Genomic DNA, 22,589 nt, shown 5'->3' with positions numbered 1-22,589 from the left:
CGGGTAGCTCTAGGAACTGCCAGAAACTCTATGGTAAAACCAGCCATTCTTACCATAGACTCACCAGTGATTCCTAGAACTAACCTTTTCACTTCTGAGTAGCTCTAGGAATCACCAGGAATTCTATGGAAGGAATTTTCTGAAAGCCAATGAGAGCTTATTTTTATTTTTATTATTTCCCCCACCGGCACTTCTAGCAGCAGGTAACACAACCTGGGGGCAGGGAGTCCCCCACCTCCACCGGAGGCTTGGCAGCCCTAGCATAATGCCATAGAGCTCAACCTTCCAAGCAGCTGTTTTGTCCAGAGGAACTGATCATTGTAGTCTGGAGACGGGTTGTAATTCCAGGAGATCTCCAAGTCCTACCTGGAAGTTGGCAAACCCAGGTGATGCTAAAGAGAGACCTTGATCCTTAAATCATAGCCCTATAGGGTATCTTATCAGCAGCTGCTTATATCCCAACTTTCTTCCATCACAGAATGGAGATGGGAATAATTCTAAGGAGGTTTCCCACCCAGGAACTGACCAAAATCAGACCAGCTTAGCCTTAGCAAGGTTGCTGTATCAGGTACCTTCCAACTATCCACTAAGACCATGGTTTAGCGACCCACCATCCGTTTCAACCCTTCATCTCATAATGTCGCCATTTAAATTAATAAATACATGTAACATTCTAGATAGCAGTGAATATAAATAGCAAATATAGGTACAAAAGTATTCTGGATCTTTTTTTTTTGCACATCCATTGAATTTGCTGCGATTTTTGGCTGTACAAGGATTCCAGAACAGGACTGTAGTGTTATAACAATACTAATCCAAAAGGTCCAGGATGGCTCTTAGCCGTCCCGGACAAACATATAAATAAGCTTAATAAAGCAAAACATTCCCCCCACCCCACCCCACCCCACCCCACCGGAACTGAATTATTACGACTAGCAGCAAGTGAAGGGTGAAAGAGAAGACTGGGGGAACAACACCCGTTTCCGTTTCACCAAATGGGCCTGATTTCCCAGCATCTCTACGAAAAGCTTTTGATATAATTTTTGCATTTTGGTGCTGCGGAGGGCTTTGACCACCTTCCGGAGTCCTTGAATGGTCGTCTTGGGGAAGTGGTGGGCTTTCAAGTGCTTCAGTCCATACATCAAGCCCTTGATGGAGTCCTGGTCTCGGTTTTTTATCCTCCACAAGCTGAGAAGTTTGGGGATCTGTTCGGCGGACTGGCATGCTTTCGCAATACGCCCCGTTTCCTCTTTCCCGACTTTTTCCCCTGGTAGATTTTCCATTATGTTGCTGAGCTGCTCCGGGGTGACGTTGAGATGGCCGATCTGTTTTAAGATGCTGTTCTCACAAAGGTCGATATCTGCAAAAGGGAAAAGCCAGGATGTTGGCATTTACCGTGCATAAAAAACTTCCAGGTTTGCGGTTGTTTTAGGCCCTTGCTTAAACTTGTTGCCTTGTGCAAATCTACCTACATATTGAAAATAGTGAAGAGAACTGGGAAATATAGTTTTGTGCAGTTGCTGATTGTTCTCTTAGTGGTCGTTGCAGAACTACAAATCCCAGGATCCTTTGGGAAAAGACAGGGTAAATTATTTGGAACTTCACCCCATTGCCAATACTGAGAAATCTGTTTGTCATCTGCCACTTTCCCTCTGTTTAATATGCCTTCCCCCTCAGTAGGCATGAGCTTTTGCTACTGAACTATGGATTAACGGGTGCCAAATCTAAGTTTGGGATTCTCACAATCAGCTAGATTTGAATCCAATCACAGTTTAGAGACCATTATGATTTGGGGCATATGAGCGTTCAAGAGTCAAAGTTCCTTCCTCAGAGCTTTGACGCTTAAAAGCTTATACCCCCTAAAATTTTGTTGGTCCCTGAAGATGCTACTGAACTCATCCAGCTTTTCTATTTCAGCTCAACATGGCTGACCTTGGAAACAACCACAATCTCAGCTAGTCTCTGTGCATAGCTGCAATATGAAATGGGCGGCAGGGGAACATGTGGGTATAGAGTTACCATGCACAAACTTATGTCAGATCCATCATTTCAGAGCCAGCAATAAACAGCAGATCAACTCTGAGGTAAGCCTAGTTTTTTTCCAGGGGGGCTTGCTCATGGGAAAATGTCCTTCGGATTTCAGCCACAGCCCATGACTCTGACTGAGTAATGATCTTGGCTTTGTTGACATTATTGCCAGAGGCAAGCATCTCAAGTCAATCGGCTCTGAGTCTGAATAGCATAGCAGCAGCAGCAGCAGAAGAGTTGTTTTTTATACCCCATTTTCCTCTACCAGGAGTCTCAAAATGGCTTACAATTGCCTTGCCTTCCTCTCCCCACAACAAGCACCCTGTGAGGTAGGTGGGGCTGAGAGAGCCCTGATATTACGGCTCTGTGAGAACAGCTCTGGCCGGGCTGTGAGGAGCCCAAGGTCACCCAGTTGGCTGCCTGTGGAGGAGCAGGGAATCAAACCCGGCTGGCCAGATTGGAAGCCACTGCTCTTAACCACTACACCAAGGTGTTCCACTATGTCAAGTAGTACCTTGTATGATTTTCATGACCCCACTGTGGTCTTTGTTCTGCTGCTTCCATAACTTCAGGAGGTGGAATGTCTGCTCCTGGGGGCTGTGCCTTTGTTTAATCTTCCCCAAGGCTTCCGCAGAGATGCTCCGCCCTGGCAGGCTGTCTGTTAATGAGTTGAGCCAGTTGGGGGTCACTTTGGTGGGCACGGCGAATCTGAAGAAGGCCTCCTCACATAAGGTTACATCTGGAAAACAGTCATAAGCATTCCTGAGCTTTTAAAACTTAATTGGACTTGACCCTTTACCCCCCAAGTGCTTCATTTAAAAAGCGTCTAAAATTCTTATAATTATTTTAGTCTGCTACACGTGGCAATGGTGTGCTGCCAGCCATGTGGCACAATTCAAGATGTGTAAAATGCTAGTTCACTTAGCAGGTGTTCCATTTTAAATTAATGAGATGGATTCTTTTAGAATGAGAATGAGGTGGTGGAAAGGGTTGCAAACAATTTATGGTGACCCCATAGGGCCAGGAATAGGGTGAGAACTCCCCAGTGGTTACACAACCTTTCCCTGAAGTTCAGATGACCGCTGACATCACTAGAGATCACTGGAACCCATTTCCCCTACAGGCCTAGCCTTTTCTGCACTGGAGACTCCGCGCCAGGCTGCAGGCTGGAGTTTGAGCTGGGACAGGTTGCCCTGCCTCTTCTTGTTCCCACATGGGTAGCATTTGTCCCAGTATACCTCATCCACTCTGGATTTGTGCTCCCACACCGGAGCTGGGGCAGTGAAGTTCCCAGTGCGGAAACGGTTCTAGTCTCTTTCTCCGCAATGGAAACAGTAAATGATCCATTTTAGTCCTGTCAAAGCGAGCACGTAAATGATCGATCAATTGATTGATTAGCTGGCTCCCGCACCTTACTTCCCCGCCCACTTCTTTGAAGGGACATGTCATCATTTCCGGGGTTCCTTGAAGCCTGAAAAAAATGTTTCAGAGGTTCCTCCACAGTCAAAAACACTAAAAAGGTTGCCAGAGGGCTTTTAAGGCAAGAGACGAACAGGGATGGTTTGCCATCGTGCTAGCGTGGGCCTACCAAGTTGCTGCTGATGTAGGTCAACCTTGTATGGTTATCAAGGCAAGAGACATTCAGAGGTGGCTGGCCACTGCCTGCCTCTGTGTAACAACCCTGGATTTTCTTCATGATTTTCCATCCAAGAACAAATAAGGACCGAAACTCCTTAGCTTCCAAGATAAGTCTAGACTGGGTCATTTCGGTCGGGGGTAGTCAAACTGCGGCCCTCCAGATGCCCATGGACTACAATTCCCATGAGCCCCTGCCAGCATCTGGAGGCCCGCAGTTTGACTACCCCTGATTTAGGTCATGGCTTGCTTTCTAGACCCCTTTTAAATCTCATACGCACCAATTCCGCATTGTTGATCTGAGTCGTCGTTCTTTTCTCCCTGCCACCCATCGTCCTGTTTCGTATCTCCGCTCCGTGCCTCGGTTTTTTTGCAGGGTGCCGTGGACGAAAATTCACTGGAGAAATAACCTTCCGCACACCGCTCACAAACCGTGTCCGTCCAAGGAGTTCCTTAAGGAAAAAGAGAACCAAGTTTAAAAAGACACACTTGGCAAGGACTTCCTGTATACTAGGACTTCAAAGATTTCCTGCCCTGTAAAAGACTTCAAAGCCTGAGCTAAAAAGCATCCAGAGTTCCGTTCTTCAGGCAATTGTTTGATTTGTGTATCTTCAAACGGGTATGTTTTAAAGAGGAATATTTGGGCCCCCGGAAAACTTGATCGGTTAATGTTTTAAAGTTTCCCTTTCTCCGATTTTGTGAGAGATAAACCACACTTCCAGAAACACCACGTCGTATAGCCACTGGCTTCAGAATGCAACTGGACGAGCGCTTATTTGACTGCTCAGCTCCTCGCTGGAGACAGAAAAATTAGCGCACTTTACGTGCAGCCAGTTTGTAATGAAGGGAGCATTCAACTACATAAATTGGGCAAGTGAAAAACTGAGAATAAGACTCCACCCCCAACAAAATACCTCATTCATACAATGAACATGCACCAAACTTGTCAAAATAGGGGGAACGGTATAGACCACTGTAGTGGTTTAGCTGGCAAAGATCAAAGGGCCAGTTAAAATCGATCCCGTTTTGCCTTATTCCCCACCTTACTGCAGCCTCCCCTTCCACTTACACCAGATGAGATGCTTGGTTCATCAAGGCCAATATTGTCTACACAGACTGGCAACAGCTCTCCAAGGCCAGGCAGAGGTCTTTCACATCACCTAATGCCTGATGATCCTTTTAATCGGAGATGCTGGGGACTGAACCAGGGACCTTCTGCATGCCAATCAGATACTCTACCATTGAGTCATGACCCCTTCAATGACGTTCCACATGGCTTCTGTCTACAGAGGTCCCATGATCCTCAGCAGAGGGTTTGGGGGTTAAGGGGGACTGCTCTGCCCTTTTTCAATAAAGGAAAAGCTAGCTAGATCCAAGCTGATTAATCTTAGGACTCCTGCTAAGGCAGAAGACCTACAGCCCTGAACACTTTGGTTCCCCACAGCCACTTGCCAGAGTGTTGGGGGGGGTGTGTGTGCGTGGAGGTGAACCAGCATCACACCAAGGCATGGTGCATGGCACCAAATAATTTCTCCATGCTCCTGCAATCTCACACCAGGTACCAAATCTGAGCTGGCAACCTGGTGGTTCCATAGTTCACCATGGTGTGTTGACTTAGAAGGCTGAAGACCAACTCTGCTCAGGGAGTTGACCAAAAAGTGAAGGGCTACCAGAGTTTAGGCCAGGAGACCTCAAGGACAGAATTCTTCAGTATTCATCTTCCCACATGCCTACATCAACTGCTCCTCAGCTGCAGCAGCAAGATTTTGCAATTTGCACCCCTAGGCTGTACATCTGGTGCCTGCCCTTTGGAGTTTCGAGAGATCAGTATGAACTCCTCTTCACCAGACATTTGGGTCATGCAGATTTTATTAGATCTGAGGGTTTTATCCAGACTTGGATGCATTTAATGTCTTTTGGGTTACTGTTAGTTACTGTTTTGGATCCAGCAGGTTGGACCCTGGTAATCATCATCGAAGGACGATTTTCACTTTCTCTCCCCCTGCTTCTGACCTTTGAATCCCCTCTCACGCTTTCCCTACAGTGTTTCTTGTCCCTCACAGGCAGCATTTTGGAAGGGTACACAGGGGATGGGGGAGGCAGAAGAGTTCCTCTCTGCAGACCGAAACAGCTTTCATTTACAGAAATTTGCAGTTGGTTCCAAATGAGTGATTTTAAGTTCTATTGTTATGTTCTTCTTGTTAAAGGGGGGTGTTGTTGTAAGCTGCCTAGACAGCTCTGCTAAAAGGTGGAGGTGTACATTTGTCTACAGAAAAATAAGTGAATGAATGAAGAACTAATTAATTGCAGCCAGCCTCCCCACATGTGTAGGGCTTCCAACTCCACGTTGGCACATTTCTCGAGATTTGGGGGTGAAGCCTGCAGTAGGTGGGGTTTGAAGAGAGGCAAGGCCTTAGCATGATATAATGCAAAGGCCACCTTTCAAAGTAGCCATTTGTTCCCAGGGAAACAGTTAAAATTGCAGGCAATCAAGTCCCTCCTGGGGGCTGGTGACCCTAAAGGAAGGTTTGCCAGTTTCCAGGTGGGACCTGAGAATCCCTCAGAATTATACCTCATCTTTACACTAAAGAGACTAAAGAGATCAACTCCCCCTGGAGAAAACAGCTGCCCAGGAGGGAGGACTCCATAGCATTCTACCCCTCTGCAGTCCCTTCCCACCCCAAATCCCTCCCACTTCTGGCTTCACCCCCAAAGTCTCCAGGTATTCCCCATTCCAGTACTGGCAACCCTACACAAAGTACATTCAGAAACTAGTTTTTCAGACTGGGAAGAGGCAGGGAGAATTCTTCCCAAGCCGTTCCTCACTGTGCAGTCTGGTCCTTGAAACCCAGCTTTTAGATGACTCAACAGAATCCTTCCTTGCCCTTAAATCAGATCTGTCGAGTTCCCATCTCAGGGGCTGTCTCTGGCACGTCGACCAAGAGTTATAGCCTGCTGGGTGTTTGCTGCCACCCATCTGGAGTCACAAAAGGAAGGGTTTACAAAGCACCGGTGACCAGTATTTCATGCCACAGATAGCCTGCCAGCAACACAACTGACTCTCCTGCTTTACATCCATCCAGACCAGTTCCCATTTGTACATGTAAAAAGTAGTAGAAGTCAAAAACTTCTTACTTCTCTTCCCCCCCCCCCCCGGATCAATTTGGCTTGATGCGCATTTTTGCATGTCCACAGTAAATAACACCTCGCTTGCATTTAATTGATATAGATTTAATGCAGCCGTGGAAGTATGAATCTATAGATAAATTACGCGACGGGATGCACTAAACGAGTTTCCAAAGATTTTAGAGGTAAGCCATTGCTTATTAATGTAACCGAGTGATGATTTCATATTGATCCTTGTCCTTTTGGTTGGCTAGATTTTTGCATAGTCGCCCAACATACAATGCTGATATTTGATAAGACAAAACGAATGTAGAATGAATATTTTCTTAAGCTGATATTATACAGTGATTGCATCGGCAGACACTTTATAAAGATAATTTCAGAGGATAGCTGGGTTGGTCTGTGGTAGAGTAACTTGTTTTGAGTCCAGCAGCACCTGAGAGACCCTCAAGATTTTCGGGGTATGAGCTGCCTTCCTCAGATGCACAAATAAGTTTTCAGAAACATGGACAAGAAGATAGTTTTAAAGGGTAGATGTGTTGGTTTGCAGTAGAACAGTGAAGGAGAAGGAGATGGAGGAAAAGAAGGAGAAGAAGGAGGAGAAGAAGGAGAAGAAGAAGAAGAGTTGTTTTTATACCCTGCTTTTCACAGCCTGAAGTGGCTTACAATCATCAACCTTTCCTGACCCCAGAACAGACACCCTGACTGCTCTGTGAAAACACCAAGGTCACCCAGCTAGCTGGAAGGTGGAGGAGTGGGGAATCAAACCTGACTCACCAGATTAGTAGCCTCCACTACACCAAGCTGAGACATCTGTGTGGATTTCCTCTGTATTGTTTGTCCTCCTATGGAAAAAAACTGGCAGCCTTTAAGTAGTGGCTTGGCAGATATTTTTCATTGATGCTTTAGGCTGATCCTTCATTGAGCAGGGGGTTGGACTAGATGGCCTGTATGGCACCTTCCAACTCTACAATTCTATGAAACCAAACCCTCTGATGCAAGGTGTGATTACAGCTTTGGAAGGGGCTGGGGGTTAGAGGCAGACCATCTGCTTGGCATCTGGGAGTTCCCCAGTTCAATCCCTGGCATCTCCAGCTAAAAGGGTCGGATGGCAGGTGATGTGAAAGAATCTTGGTTGGAGATCCTGGAGGGCCGCTGCTAGTCTAGCCTCGATGGACCAAGAGTCAGATTCATTGTGAGGGAACTGACCTCATATACTTGCTGATAGGACACTGAAAGTATAACAGATTTCTCTGAAGAAGTCTGTAGGGAATTTTTTTAAAGAAAAGTAATAAAATATAACTTTTACTTGAACTGTACCATTGAATCATAGAACCATAGAATCATAGAGTTGGAAGGGACTTCCTGGGTCATCTAGTCCAACCCCCTGCACTGTGCAGGACACTCACAACCCTATTGCTCATCCACTGTCACCTGCCACCCCCTTGAACCTTCCCAGAATCAGACTCTCCGTCAGATGGCTATCCAGCCTCTGCTTTAAAATCTCCAAAGATGGAGAACCCACCACCTCCCGAGGAAGCCTGTTCCACTGAGAAATTGCTCTAACTGCCAGGAACTTCTTCTGGATGTTGAGACAGAATTTCTGTTGAATTAATTTCATCCCATTGGTTCTGGTCCATCCCTCTGGGGCAAGAGAGAACAACTCTGCTCCATACTTTATATGGCAGCCTCTATATTGCTTGGCTTTATTTTTCCTCTTTGTGATTGATGCTGCACATGAGAAGCAGAGGTGGTTGGCCATTGCATCTGCAGAGTCTTCCTTGGTGGTCTCCCTTTCCAAATTCCAACCCTGCTTCGCTTTCAAGATCTGACAAGATCATGCTGCCTTCCCTCCAAAATTATAGCAAGGGGTATGATATTGTGTCAGCGATGGACAGCTCTTTCTTGGATTGCTGAATGTCAGCAGATAAGTGATTCTGCAAGTATACAATTTTCTTCTCATGAGCATCAGCTCAAAGCCTTTGTTCATAAGTCAGTATGATTGACCAATCAAAGAGGTGAGATCTTAGAGACTGAAAAACAATGTACCTCCCTAGCAGATACTTCCAAATGATCACCCAAAGAGGCTATTTTCACTGTGAAGGCTGATTCAAGTTGTTCAGGTAGGCATTTGATCAGAAAAAGTTCAACAAATTGTAACTTTCTCCACAATCTGTATTACCGTATATACTCGTATAAGCCTAGGGGGGCTTTTTCAGTGTAAAAATGTGCTGAAAAATGCGGCTTATACTTGAGTATATACAGTATCTAAATAAATATGCTTCCTTTCTTTTACTTCTTTACAAGGACTTCACCTTGTAAAACTACATATCTGACATGAATTAATAATTATTAAAGGGACATATTTAACATTTTATGTTGGAAATAACATTATGGTTTCATGTGAATTTCCTGGTATTTCATATCTGAAATGTTCCTCGACGAACGTATTTTATTCCACCTTTGAATGAAGTTTGTCGATGCATTTTGCATGTTTTAAAAGCCGAATTACGAGAATTCTCCTCGAAGCCGCATGATCTATTTACGAGCGACTATTTCTTTCCGTATTAGGATATCTGGAAAAAAATATATTGTGCCTTAGGGAACCACATCTGCGCATCACGGCAGAAAAGCATTTTGCCATTCTGCTGATCCCGCCTAAGTTCTAGCATCAGTCTGGACCGAGTCACTTATAAAATGATGCATCAAGGTGGGTTGTGGGTTTTTTGGTAGATGAAACCTTGACTTTAAGAAATATTTTAGAAGTGTTTTTCAGGGCTGGATTTCTGTCAGTGGAAAACACAGCCTTTAACGAGAAACATGCCGCTGCTGTAGTCCTTCTCCCTTCTGGAAAAGCGATGTATTATGAGCCTGCCTGGCCAGGGAGTAGTCATTGGCTTTGCCTTATATTGATAATGGCTTCTCTAAGAGTATCCATTTATGACACTGGTAATTAATTACTGCCAGACATTTGCGACGACTCCGCTGCTACACTAATATTGTTATAATTACTCTCTGGGTGCCGTATCAGTTAACACTTCTGCTGTTTGTCAAGGTGCAGGGAGGCTTGAAACGGCATTCTTCCAAATGAAAAATGTTATTAGTTATAACCCATAAATACTGCATCCCAGATAATGTCCCTGTAAAAGAGGGCCATCCATCATGTTTCTCATTAGAATGCAATTTCGCTGCTGCCATTAAATTACCCGTTACAGTAAGAGCAGAACATTTTGCCATGCTGAGCGACATTACTTTTGGCAGCGATCCAGAGAGATGTGAGCAGGACAGGGACCGTTTTTCCACAGGCTTTGCGATAAATTCACTACCCGTCAGTTTTTTCCCCGGTGCCCTCGTTTCCGTGAACTTTAAGCTCCATAATAGTGTTTGGGTGGTCCTGTGCAGCAGAAGGCTTGTTAGAGCCCTTAGGAAAGCTATCATGCAGTGGAGGGATGTGTGATTTGGGGATGGGTTTGTGTCAAGGGCCCAGCCTCAGTTTAAGGCAGTGGTTCTCAACCTTCCCAACCATAAAATTATGCCAGTGTTCTTTCACAGAAGTTAAACTGAAACTGACCAATGGTGTGAAGATCCGTTGGTCGTGATTATATATAAATTGTATATAAATTGGTTTTCCCCCGGGGTTTCTCAGTTCAGTTCTGCCTCTTGTCCCACCATGTTGATCTTGCTCTTTTCTGCTGCTCCAGACAGATGAACGCTGTATCTCAATCTACCCCGCAAGGCTATTGTGTGGATGGCGCCCCCCTCCCAGCCAAGCTGCTTGCTCTTCTGCGACCCCTGTGAAAGGGTGGTTTGACCCCCAAAGGGGTCCCGACCCCCAGGTTGAGAACCACTGGTGGTAGAAGAAGAAGAAGAGTTGTTTTTATACCCTGCTTTTCACAGCCTGAAGGAGTCTCAAAGTGGCTTACAATCATCTACCTTTCCTGACCCCAGAACAGACACCCTGACTGCTCTGTGAAAACACCAAGGTCACCCAGCTAGCTGCAGGTGGAGGAGTGGGGAATCAGGAATTAGAAGCCTCCACTACACCAAGCTGAGACATCTGTGTGGATTTCCTCTGTATTGTTTGTCCTCCTATGGAAAAAAACTATGGAAGAAGTGGTTCTTATATGCCGCTTTTCTCTACCCGAAGGAGGCTCAACGCGGCTTAAATTCACCTTCCCTTTCCTCTCCCCACAACAGACACCCTGTGGGGTGGGTGAGGCTGAGAGAGCCCTGATATCACTGCTCGGTCAGAACAGCTTTATCAGCACCATGGCGAGCCCAAAGTCACCCAGCAGGTTGCATGTGGGGGAGTGCAGAATCGAACCCGGCATGCCAGATTAGAAGTCCGCACTCCGCACTCCTAATCACTACACCAAGCTGGCTTTCCCCTCAGTTCAGCACCTGAAAGTGATTCCTCTTCACCACAGGTGAACAGCTCAATATCGATTCATGGTTCAAATGGATCTGGACTCATACTTATGTAAACTATAATTTAGGATTATGATGGGCTCTAAGCTTAATTTTAAAAACTGCACCATTGAGGGCCTCCTTGCAAATGTCTTGACAACAGGCACTTACCTTTCTCAACAACTCCAAACCCTGGAGGGCATGTGGTGTGTTTTGCGCAGTATTCTAATTCGAAGTACCGCCCTTCAACACATTCGCAGATGCGCTTCTGGGTCCTGGTGCATTCTTGCTTCACAACCTGCAGCTCCTGGCACACCGCACTGCAGTAGGAGCATTCTTCGTCAAAGTTCCAGTCATCTTCATAATGGCCTTCCGGGCATGGAGCACACACAGTCTGTGAGGTCTCAGTGCAGGGCCTTTTGACGTAAGTCCCGGCAGGACACTGGTCACACATCAGTTGGCGTCCACTCTTCTGGTCGTAATAAGGATGCTTGGGAGGAACAGTTTCCTGAACGGTCCATTTCACAGAGATGTCCAACAACTAAGAGAACAGATACAAGACACGGTTTTCGGTTGGGTTTGAAGAGACAGGGATGGCTTCTAGGAGCAATATTTCAGGGTCACGTTATTTTTACCTTGGGAAAATGGAAGATCCTTTGAATACATTTGGAGATTAAAAATTGGGGAGGCCCCAAGGAGATAAAACTGGCTTCAACCAAGGCTTTTTTGGCCCTGACCTGATGGAATGATCTGCCTAAAGAGATCAGGGCCTCCGGGATCTTAAACAATTCCAGGGAACCTGAAAAAGTGAGCTATTCCTCCAGGCCTATGGTGTAAGGACCCGGTGTGTGTAGTGGTTAAGAGAAGCAGCTGCTAATCTGGCAAACTGGGTTTGATTCCCTGCTCCATGTGGGGATTGATCAGAGTTTGGAAGAGCTCCTGTAGGTGGATGTTTCAAGTAGGAAGGCCAGCATCTTATGATGTTATACCCTCATCTCAGAAGAAGAAGAAGAGTTATTTTTTATACCCTGCTTTCACTGCCCAAAGGAGTCTCAAAGCGGCCTACAATCGCCTTCCCTTTCCTCTCCCCACAACAGACATCCTGAGAGGGAGGTGAGGCTGATATTACTGCTCTTTGAGAGCAGCTCTACTGGGACTCTGACTAGCCCAAGGTCACTCAGCTGGCTGCATGTGGGGGATTGGGGAATCAAACCTGGCTCGCCAGATTAGAAGTCTGCACTTCTAGCCACTAAACCAAGATGGCTTTCTCTTAGAAACTAAGAGGCTATCTTGTTGGTCTTTAAGGTGCTACTGGATCCCAATCTTGTTTCACAGTGCAATCCTAAGGATGTTTACTCAAAGAAAAATCCAGCTGGGTTCGAGACTTAGTTAAGTACATGCTTAACATATTGGCCTTATAAAGTGCAACTAAGCAGAGGATGCCACAGTCTCCTTTGGGTAGAGAAAAGTGGCCTATAAGAACCAACTCTTCTTATTCCTCTTCTTCTTCTTCCATGAAATGCGGCTAAGCAAAGGAACCTGAGTGTTCCCATGGATTATTTCAATGTACGGTACAAAAATAGGCACAGCGCTCCATGGCAGGTGTGCAGGAGTCCTTTGGCAGACCAATTAGTGGAGGGAGAGCACTCCGAAGACACAGAGATGGAAAACCTTTGCCATGAGACACACCAAGCACCTCTCCGGAGAGAAGCTAGGACGGAATGAAAATGACCTTCATATACCCCTCAGCAATATTATACGGCCGGCAAAATCCAGGCTATGCAACAAGGCTGTGAGATTTCTGTCAAAAAGCAATGCTCAAAGAAGAGAACAAAGACGGCTGCACAAGTCCCCAAGAGGCAGGAAGGCCAAGGCAGATGCCTACGGGACAGGGGGGAAGTGAGAATTTGTTATATGGATGCTAAAAAAAGTTCTCTCCCCATTTCACACGGAGGTTCGTCAGAGGATCACTGAGAACATGCTCGTCTCTAGCATTGCCCCACGTCTGCTGAGCTCACAGAGAGGAAAAGCTGTGTGAGGAAAAGCTACAAACATTTCTGTATGTCCATGCTATTCAAAAAAAAAATCTATTGGAGGTTTGTGCAGCCTCTATTTTATTTTATTTTATTTTACTGCAAAAGAGGAATTTAAAAGAGAAATAAAACTATGCCCTGCCTGTTCTGTGATCTTCAAACAGCCGGCAAAGTGCTGTTTGCTCCAAAAGTCCCCCAAATGAAACACAAGCAATTAGATCAATAAAACCAGAGTCCAGTAGCACCAACAAAGATTTATTCAAGGCGTGCGCTTTCGAGTGCAAGCACTTTTCCTCAGACTGACGAAGAGTGCTTGCACTCAAAAGTTCACGCCTTGAATAAATCTTTGTTGGTCTTAAAGGTGCTACTGGACTATGTTTTTATTGGGCTACTTCAGACCAACACGGCTACCCATTTGAAGCCATTAGATGACACGGCAAATCACAGCTCAGATGCCTCTGAGCTTCTTTGCCTGCCGTCACTCTCTTATGTAAGGGAAGGAACTTGTTTTTCGGCCTGGCAAAATATTCCTCTGTGTGTTGGCCTTTGAGGTTTCCCATAGACCGCAGAAGACTGTTGGAATGGACTGAACCAGATAAAGCAGGCCTGTCTTTTGAATTCCAAAACACATCCTGCAAGATGGATTTGCTGTTGGAAACCGCTGCCAATGGCTGGAAGGGATCCAAAGTCAAATATTCTGCATTCTGCTGTTTGCTTTGCTACAAGAATGTAATAACTTTCAGATCAAAACTGCCCAATAGGAACTCCCATGACCGACACAGAGTCGATGACCTGCCCTTGCAGTTCGCTTCGATTCAGGTATTAAGAAACAATAAATTAGATCCAACCAACTTTTAAAACTGAATCGCCTCTAGTTTTCTTGTGGATCACCAAACCCCTGTCATATGTAGCTCTGGTTCTTGAAGGTCTCACAGTCTATTTATTGGTCAAAGGGGATCCCTTGCACCCTTTATTACCAATAGAAAAGAAGAATAAGGACTGGTTCTTATATGCCGCTTTTCTCTAGCCAAAGGAGTCTCAAAGTGGGTTATGATCCCCTTCCCTTCCTCTCCCCACAACAGAAACCCTGTGAGGCAGGTGAGGCTAAGTGAGAGAACTGTGACTAGCCCAAGGTCACCCAGCTGGCTGCATGTGGAGGAGCAGGGCTTGCCAGATTAGAAGTCCGCACTCCTAACCACTACACCAAACTGGCTGCACTCCTTCACTGGCTGCCGCAAATGGAGAGAGAGAGAGAGATTTGGTACCCTGATTTTTACTAACTGAAGGAGTCTCAAAGCCGTTTACAATCACCCACCCTTCCATCCCAAACAACAGACACTCTGTGAAGTAGATGAGGCTGAGACAGCTCTGAGAGAACTGGGACTGGTCCAAGGTCACCTGAGAGAGCTCTGAGAGAACTGGTACTGGCCCAGGGCCACCCAGCTAGCTGCATGTGGAGTAGGAATTGAGAATCAAACCTTGCTCTCCAGATGAGGCTGCCGCTCTTAACCACTATACCAGCCTGGCGCTACACTAAAGGCATTTGCAAGAGATAATTAGAGCAACAATTTTAGAACTATTGTTTTGACCACCCTTTCCTTGATCCCCCCCCAACCCAGACTTCCATCCCACCCATACCACTAGTGGTTTTATAATAATGAATAGGTCATATACTGCTATAGCAAGATGCCAATTACAATGACAAAAGATTCTTCTGCATGATGGATAAGCTGATGAAAACTCACTAAATACACCGTCTTTTTTCTGATTTCAGCACAAGAGAGTTAATTTACTCCGCAAAACTGATTTTGCTCTGCATGGTGAACTGCCTCTTCGGTGCTTTAAGCGTCTTTTAAGTGTTGTTTCTGAAAGATGCTTTCCCCCAATTCATTTCTCTCCTGCCTGCCTGAGATAGGCTATTAGCCATGCAGAGAAGATCTTTAGTTATGCAGATTAGTGACTGCATTCGAGAACAAAGCAGAGTTGGCAAAACTACAGGGGGCAGGGCTATGAATTGATTATATTCAATGCAGAACAACGATTGTAATATAATAAAGCGGTCTAAACTGGTTGTTTTTTAAACTGTTTTATTTGGCGCCATGCAGAATACCTCCTGGGGTGGGGGCATGTTGGTAGCCATGGGGACTTGAGGGGGGGGGGATGATACTGATAGAGGACCTGAAAAGACGTGCATCTTTTCATCCACATGATGTGTAAAGTTGCTTTGACAGCAATCTTTCCTAAAGGATCAGACTGTGCAGTTTTGGGAACATATGGAAGATAAATCATTGGGGTATAACATTGTGTTGAAACCACATGAAAACCTGTTCCAGTTTAAACACAAAAACAGAGCAAGAGCTCCATATGGAAGCAGTCTAGGACCGGCTCCTCAACTTGTGACGGTGAATTAATTTAATTTCTTTGATGGACATTTTTTTTTTGTCTTCCATGAATTGATGAACAATTCATTATACTGGGTCACTGCAATTTCTACTGGTAAATGGTTATTAGTATTATTAGTCATTTCATTTATAGCTTGTCCTTCTCACGGGGATGCAAGGTAGGTTATGAAATACGAAAAGCAATTTCAATTGAACAGCACGGACATTTAATAAACAAAACAATGCAGTGTGCTAGGATTGAAGAGCTGGAAGCCGATAGACTGTAGCATTTGTAAGAATATGCTGCTATTTATAGGAATGCGAGGAATGCTAAGGGAGGCATAGATGATCCTTTTTAAAGTGGAGCTCCTCAACAGGTATAAGAATAGGAGGCTCTATTTACTTTGTGGCATCCTTCAGATAGACACAGCTAAGCATTTAGATTTTGAGCAGAATTACATGATACCAGTTAGACCTGGCTTTCTCAACCAAGGTCATGAAATCCTGGGGTTTCTTGATGGCCCTGGAAGGGTTTTCTGAATGGATGGGAGCTAATTAATTATATATAGATATAAATAAAGAGCCTCTTGTGGCGCAGAGTGGTAAGGCAGCCGTCTGAAAGCTTTGCCTATGAGGCTGGGAGTTCAATCCCAGCAGCCGGCTCAAGGTCGACTCAGCCTTCCATCCTTCCGAGGTCGGTAAAATGAGTACCCAGCTTGCTGGGGGGTAAACGGTCATGACTGGGGAAGGCACTGGCAAACCACCCCGTATTGAGTCTGCCATGAAAACGCTAGAGGGCGTCACCCCAAGGGTCAGACATGACTCGGTGCTTGCACAGGGGATACCTTTACCTTTACCTTATAGATATAAATATAGATATAGATATAGATAACATTTATTGGGTGATATGACCATATATGGTCATGTTGACCCACCTTTCCCTCCCAAAATGGCCAATGGTGGGCCTGGAGGGGGTAGAAAGGGGAGGGTCTGAAACAACAGGACAAAGTTTGAATCTGGGGACACCTTTAAGATGACCTGAATTTTTTTAATTAGTAGACTTAATACAAGTTGCAGGAAAGCTACAGGGAATCAGAGAATCATAGAATTGGAAGGGACCTTCAGGGCCATCTAGTTCAACCCCCTGCACATTGCAGGAAATTCACAACTGCTCACCCACCCCCAGTGATCCCGATTTCATGCACAGATGATGCACCCTCTAAAAATAACCAGAATCCCTGGCCAGTCTGCCCTGGAAGAAATTTGCCTCCTGACCCCAAAGTGGCAATCGGCATTTCCCTGGGCATGGAAGAAAGACCCACAAGCGCCATGCACCAACACGGTCCCTTCTGCTCACCTATTCACTATCTGCCTGAGTTCACACAGAACCAGCATTTCTGTCAGATGGCTATCTAGCCTCTGCTTCAAAACTTCCAAAGAAGCACCAGTTAAGCCAGAAGGCAAATGCAAGGATAACCTTTATTTGCATTCAGAGTGTTCCGTACACATTGTAACTCTTCCAGTAGCCCCATTAAGTAGATCTGTATTATTAGCACCATATTGCAGATACTGGGCTGAAAGGCAAGGGATTGTCTAAGGCTCCCGGGTTCATGAAAGGCAAGAACTGAACTGGGGCAAGTCCACAGTTTGTCAGCTGAGCTGCAATGCCATTGGAGGAACGACAAAAGGGGTGTGAGTGATCCTGCTTTGGGCTGATCCTGCGTTGAGCAGGGGGTTGGACTAGATGGCTTGTATGGCCCCTTCCAACTCTATGATTCTATGATTCTATGATTCTATGTATGAAAGTGGAGAGAAGACTGTTTTCACTAGCACATTTAGAGACTGACCTACATCCCAATGCCCATTTACTTTGGAGTAAATCCCATTGCATAAAGCAGGCAGTACTTCAGAGTAGACGGGCAAAGGGTGAAATAGGCTTATTGCTTGGGCTTACAGGGGTGCAAGTTGTCACTGATTCCTCATGGCCATGCCTAGTAATCCATTTCTGATTCACGTTAAGCTTTTTATCCACTAGATGCTGCTGCAAGTCTTCGGGATTCATGAAATATTCCATAAACTATCTTCTCCTTCTGCTCTCTTTCGCGATGTCTCTGCCAGGGCAGAGGATGACGTGGATTCTGTCCTTGCTCAAGTCTAGCACCTGTGATTATAAAATGCTCAGCTTTTAGGGAGGCATTAAGAATCATGGGGGATGCCTTCTGCCGTGGGCCAGAATCAAAGCAGAAGACGCCTCATATGCGCCCATACAGATCTGTCTGACTTTATCTGCTGAGGTCTCTGCTGATGTGACCCTCATCTTCAGCAGTAAGATGAATGGGTGCCTTGAAGAGATAGATTCAGGTAGGTAACCTTGTTGGTCTAGAGCAATGGAACCAGTCCAGGGGCACCTTTAAGACCAACCAAGTTTAATTCCAGGCAAAAGCTTGCATTCCATGTACAGGCCCTTTTCAAAGAAATGTGCGTGCACACAAAAGCTTCTACCCAGAAATAAACTTGGTTGAAGGTTCTGCTGGACTCAAACTGTGTTCCATCTCCAAGAGTGCATTTCCCCCTAGCATCAGGACCACCCTCATTCCAGCTGGGCCGCCCAGTCCTTGATCTTCTCATCTTCAGGGACCAGACTAGAGCATCCTTCTTTGGCTGCCCCCAGGCATCTGTTTGGATGGATGGATTTTTTACACTTCGGACTGGAGTTCTGACTACAGCAGTCCCATCTGCCAGGGCCTAGGCCAGGCCTGGGATGCACACAAGGATCATGTCAGGTATGTTTAATGATTAGTGTGTATCTGCGCATGCTAAGGTTTGCACTCATGCATTGTTAACAAACTCTGAACTGTACAGAGCTATGAAGGATGCAGCCTCCATTCAATCAAGTCTGGAAAGGAGGCTGTCATTTTCCTGAGTTTGTCTGTGGCTACCACTGACTTTGTTCACAGTGCCCTATGCTGATAGTGCTGAGTGGACAGGGGGTTGAGGGAATCCCCATGTGCTAGAATCCACTGACTCCTCAGCTGAGAAAAATGACAACACAGGGAGACTCCGTCTGCTTGCAGGAGCTGGCCATGTTTCATGCAGTGGCTTTAAAGTGTAGATAGAAGGAAACACATCTTTGCTTTTTTATAGTATTGCAATGTACACTACTAGAAATATACAGCATTTGGGTTTTGCACTTGGGCATGAGAATTTGAGAATAAGGGAGACAAAAGCTATTTTAAGACCATTAATAATCTCGGGTAAATACACCTTCCGATTTCTTTAGGGCTGTTTGGTGAGCAAATGTAACAACAAACCCCAAAAGCTTCCTCAGATCAAGGCAAAACAAATCAGATGATACATGAGGGACAATTTTCCTATTATGGCAACTGTTCTGAAGATTAATTTATTTATTTACTAAACCATTTTCAAGCTGCCCTTCCATACGGTTGCTCTAGGTGGCTATCAAAGGGTAAGGAACAATCTGAACAATGCTTCAGGTGACCAGCCGTGTTGGTCTTCCAATAGAAGAGCATGATTCCAGGAACACCTTAGAGATGTACAAGATTTCAGGGTAGGCACTTTTTGAGAGTCGACGCTTCCTTAGTTATATCTGATGAAGGGGGTTTTGACTCTCATAAGCATATACTCTGAATTATTTTGCTGGTGGTTTTGTTCATTCACACACAGAGAGCCAATAAAATATGTGTATTCACACACACACACATACACACACAAATAAAATCAGTTGCATTCAAAGATTTTGGGCTGATGTCTAAACATAGAAGAGATGGAGCTAGGCTGCTGATTCATCTAACTGTATAATTACAGAATGATGTAAACTCTCACACCATGTGGAATAGTCTAAAGAAAGCATTCATTCATTCATTCATTCATTCCATTTCTTAGCCACCGCTCCTGGGCCTACCAGCATGCGACAGCTTACAACAAGTAAATAAAAACAATAAAATACAACAAAACCAACCCCTTTATATGAAAGGCCTTCTTATGAAAGCTGATGACTCAAAAAGTGCCTCTGCAAAAGGCAGGTCATTAATAAGATGCCAGTGGAAGCTCATTCAGAAGATGTACAAACCCTGTTATGGGAGAGCTGAATACAGTGGTGTCTTTCTCCTTTACAAAAGAGGAGTTCCCTAGAGATCACATCTTGACTGTTCAGCATAGATGTTAAAAATAGCAGGCACAATGCAGCTAAATATAAGCACTTTAAATTAAGAATGCACTGAAAGGCCTCATTGAAAGCAATGGGATACAAACAGAGAGACTACCTTTGGATGGGCTGTGCCTGACTACCTTAATCTGTACATCTTTCTGTTTGTGTTACATGTAGATTGCACACTATTTGACTCGCTGGTGTGAAGAAACAATCTTTAGGGTGAAGAATGCTAAGGGTGTGGATCCAACCAGCTTTCCCATTCAGTCTTACCCAGCTCCCCAGTTTACTACAGGTTTTGCTTGACACAGGTGTCAGGATCCCCAGCGTATCCTTTATGGGTGGTCCAAGGCCATCTTTTCTCCCATTTTTTAATAAGTGGAAAAGCTGGTTGGTTCCACCCCAATCATTGTTAAACTATGTGGAATCCTCTGTTAAAATTGGAGGAATCTAGAGAGAAGTTTATTCATTTCAACAGGAAATCCACACATTGGGTTATACCCATAAAATACAGACCCTATGGACCAAAATGACTTTTTGTCCCAGTCTTTTCTATATGAATGCCATCCATAATTAAATCAATGCACGATCCACTGTGCACAGGAAGCAAAACGAACAGACCGAAACAAGCGTAGAAAACAATTTCCTTTCATCCTCCCCTCTTTTCCCAATATGAGGTATGTTGATTGCATATATGCAATGATGCAAGCTTATTAGCCACATGGCAAGGAATCTTCTGCTATACCTTCTACAGCCTGTTTCCAAATTTGTCAGTAGATTTTTGAAGGATTGCTTGCCTATACCCTGGAGGAAGATGCGATTTAAAGAAATGGATCCGTGTTTGCCTCCAGAAATAGGACAATGAAGAATGGGGGGAACCCTAAAAAGTACAGAGCAATTCATTGATGCTGGATCTGCACATGGCTTCCCTGGACTCAACGGGGATTCATGTGGACACAACCTTCTCCATTCTTATCAACGATGGAGAGTGTTTTGGAGTGAGCAAGGGGACGTTTCTCCTACATGGAACAGTCAGCACTGACACTGGGAGCCACACAAAGATTTGGATTGTGGTCCTTTAAATTGATAGGATCCATAGTTAAATGGCAGAGTAGAAGGTCTCTCCTAAAAGCATCCCAGGGCTGGGAAAGACTTCTGCCTGAGACTGTGAAGAGCCAGAGCCAGTTAGAGTAAATATGGGACTAGATGGACCAATAGTGAGATTCAGCATAAGGCAGCTCTGTGAAACTCTACAACCTAGTCCAACCTTGCCTCCTGTCCATTATTAGCTGACAGTAGAAGAAGAAGAAGAGTTGCTTCTTATATGCCGCTTTTCACTACCTGAAAGAGTCTCAAAGTGGCTTCCAATCGCCTTCCCTTCCTCTCCCGACAACAGACACCCTGTGAGGGAGGTGAGGCTGACAGAGCCCTAATATTACTGAAGAAGAAGAGTTGCTTCTTATATGCCGCTTTTCTCCACCCAAAGGAGTCTCAAAGCGGCTTCCAATCTCCTTCCCTTTCCTCTCCCCACAACAGACACCCTGTGAGGGAGGTGGGGCTGAGAGCGCTCTGGGAGAACTGCGAGTGGTCCAAGGTCACTCATGTGGAGGAAGAGTAGGGAATTGAACTCGAGGCCACCGCTCTTATCCACTACACCAGGCTAGCTCTCTGCATTAATACACCAAGAGGTATTAAACAGACAGAAACAGTTGTGGGGGCATAAGGACCTTCATAGGGAGATCCGAGCGATAACATTTCAAGGATTCCAACACCTTCAAAGTGTGCCCGGTGAATGTCCTTCCCTCCCTCAGAAACTGGAAAGACTCCATTCCTTGTCAAATGGCTACAAACGCCCCATTACGCTAAAAAGCAACGCAGCTTACTGAAGACCCAACGAGGAAAACCCCAAAGTAAGCAGACAACAGCGAGCATGGTATCGGCAGCCTGATCTTGTCCAAAGAAATCATTTGTCTCTGGGCGAGGACTTACCACAAGCGTGCAACACAGGAACTTGTTCATTGTGGTTGCTTTTAAAACCTCAGGGCTCTGGAAAGGCAACCAGGCAGTTAGGAAGTGCTCCAGTCTCTGAGTAGCTTAGCGTTCACTGCCCAGGCGCATTACGAGCTCGTTTATATATCTATCCACAGTGGGTGCAACAGGAAACCCTGGGCTGCAATATTCCCTCCCCCAGAGTGATCAATTTCACTGATTTTTTTTTGGGGGGGGAGGGGAAGGGAAGTGGATGATTTCATGCCATTTCTTTCAGCACGGTTTAACCACAGGCTGAAGGGGAGGTTGGAATCCAGGAGGGAGGGCCCGGGATCCGGTCAAGCCGAAGGTTAACTAATTACAGTCTCCTACCCACTGTCCTTTGGGGCAATGAGGGGGAGTCTGAAGCCGACTCACCTCCAGAAGAAGGAGGCTGAGTTATTTGCAGCCTGTCTGTTACAGGATCAAAGGTATAAAAATACCCTACTGATTCTGAGTCTTCCAAGCCGGCTAGGAATCCCTTTTTGAACCTTGGCCTTGGCTTTAAACTAGAGTTGCAGCACAGGGTGTTTTTTTTTCCTCTGTAATCTCTTTTCAGTATTTGCAATATTTTCTACCTGCTCCTACAGTAAATGCATACATAAACATACACACTGAGATACATATATACACATTCGCTCACACGTTAATCCTGTACCATAAGCCATTAACCATCCCCCAGTTTGGAGATGGTGAAGTCAAACAAATTGGTTTTCATACCCTGATTTTTGCTGCCCGAAGGAGTCTTAAAGTAGCTTACAATCACCTTCCTTTCCTCTCCCC

General features: G+C 45.2%; 1 protein-coding gene across 1 annotated transcript; it reads right to left on the bottom strand.

The window, feature by feature from the left end:
• Nucleotides 1-903: 903 nt before the first annotated feature.
• TNFRSF11B (TNF receptor superfamily member 11b) lies at nt 904-22,093 on the bottom strand. The gene is made up of 5 exons (XM_077351611.1): nt 21,768-22,093; nt 11,368-11,737; nt 3,945-4,115; nt 2,543-2,767; nt 904-1,360 (listed from the first exon to the last, which is right to left on the bottom strand). Exons 1-5 carry the CDS (start codon nt 21,795-21,797, stop codon nt 933-935), a joined length of 1,224 nt encoding a protein of 407 aa, XP_077207726.1. The 5' UTR covers nt 21,798-22,093; the 3' UTR covers nt 904-932.
• Nucleotides 22,094-22,589: the final 496 nt, after the last annotated feature.

The sequence above is a fragment of the Paroedura picta genome, chromosome 9, assembly GCF_049243985.1.
Source record: "Paroedura picta isolate Pp20150507F chromosome 9, Ppicta_v3.0, whole genome shotgun sequence".
Classification (NCBI taxonomy): Eukaryota; Metazoa; Chordata; class Lepidosauria; order Squamata; family Gekkonidae; genus Paroedura; species Paroedura picta.
Note: the sequence above shows the minus strand (reverse complement) of the source record. Positions and strands in the feature narration are given on the sequence as shown.

Coding starts and splice junctions, on each gene's coding strand:
- TNFRSF11B (XM_077351611.1), bottom strand. CDS start 21,797: ATGAACAAGTTCCTGTGTTGCACGCTTGTG. Junction 11,738..21,767: donor TCCTGTGTTGCACGCTTGTG/GTAAGTCCTCGC, acceptor CTGTTCTCTTAG/TTGTTGGACATCTCTGTGAA. Junction 1,361..2,542: donor GGTCATGAAAATCATACAAG/GTACTACTTGAC, acceptor TCCCTTTTGCAG/ATATCGACCTTTGTGAGAAC.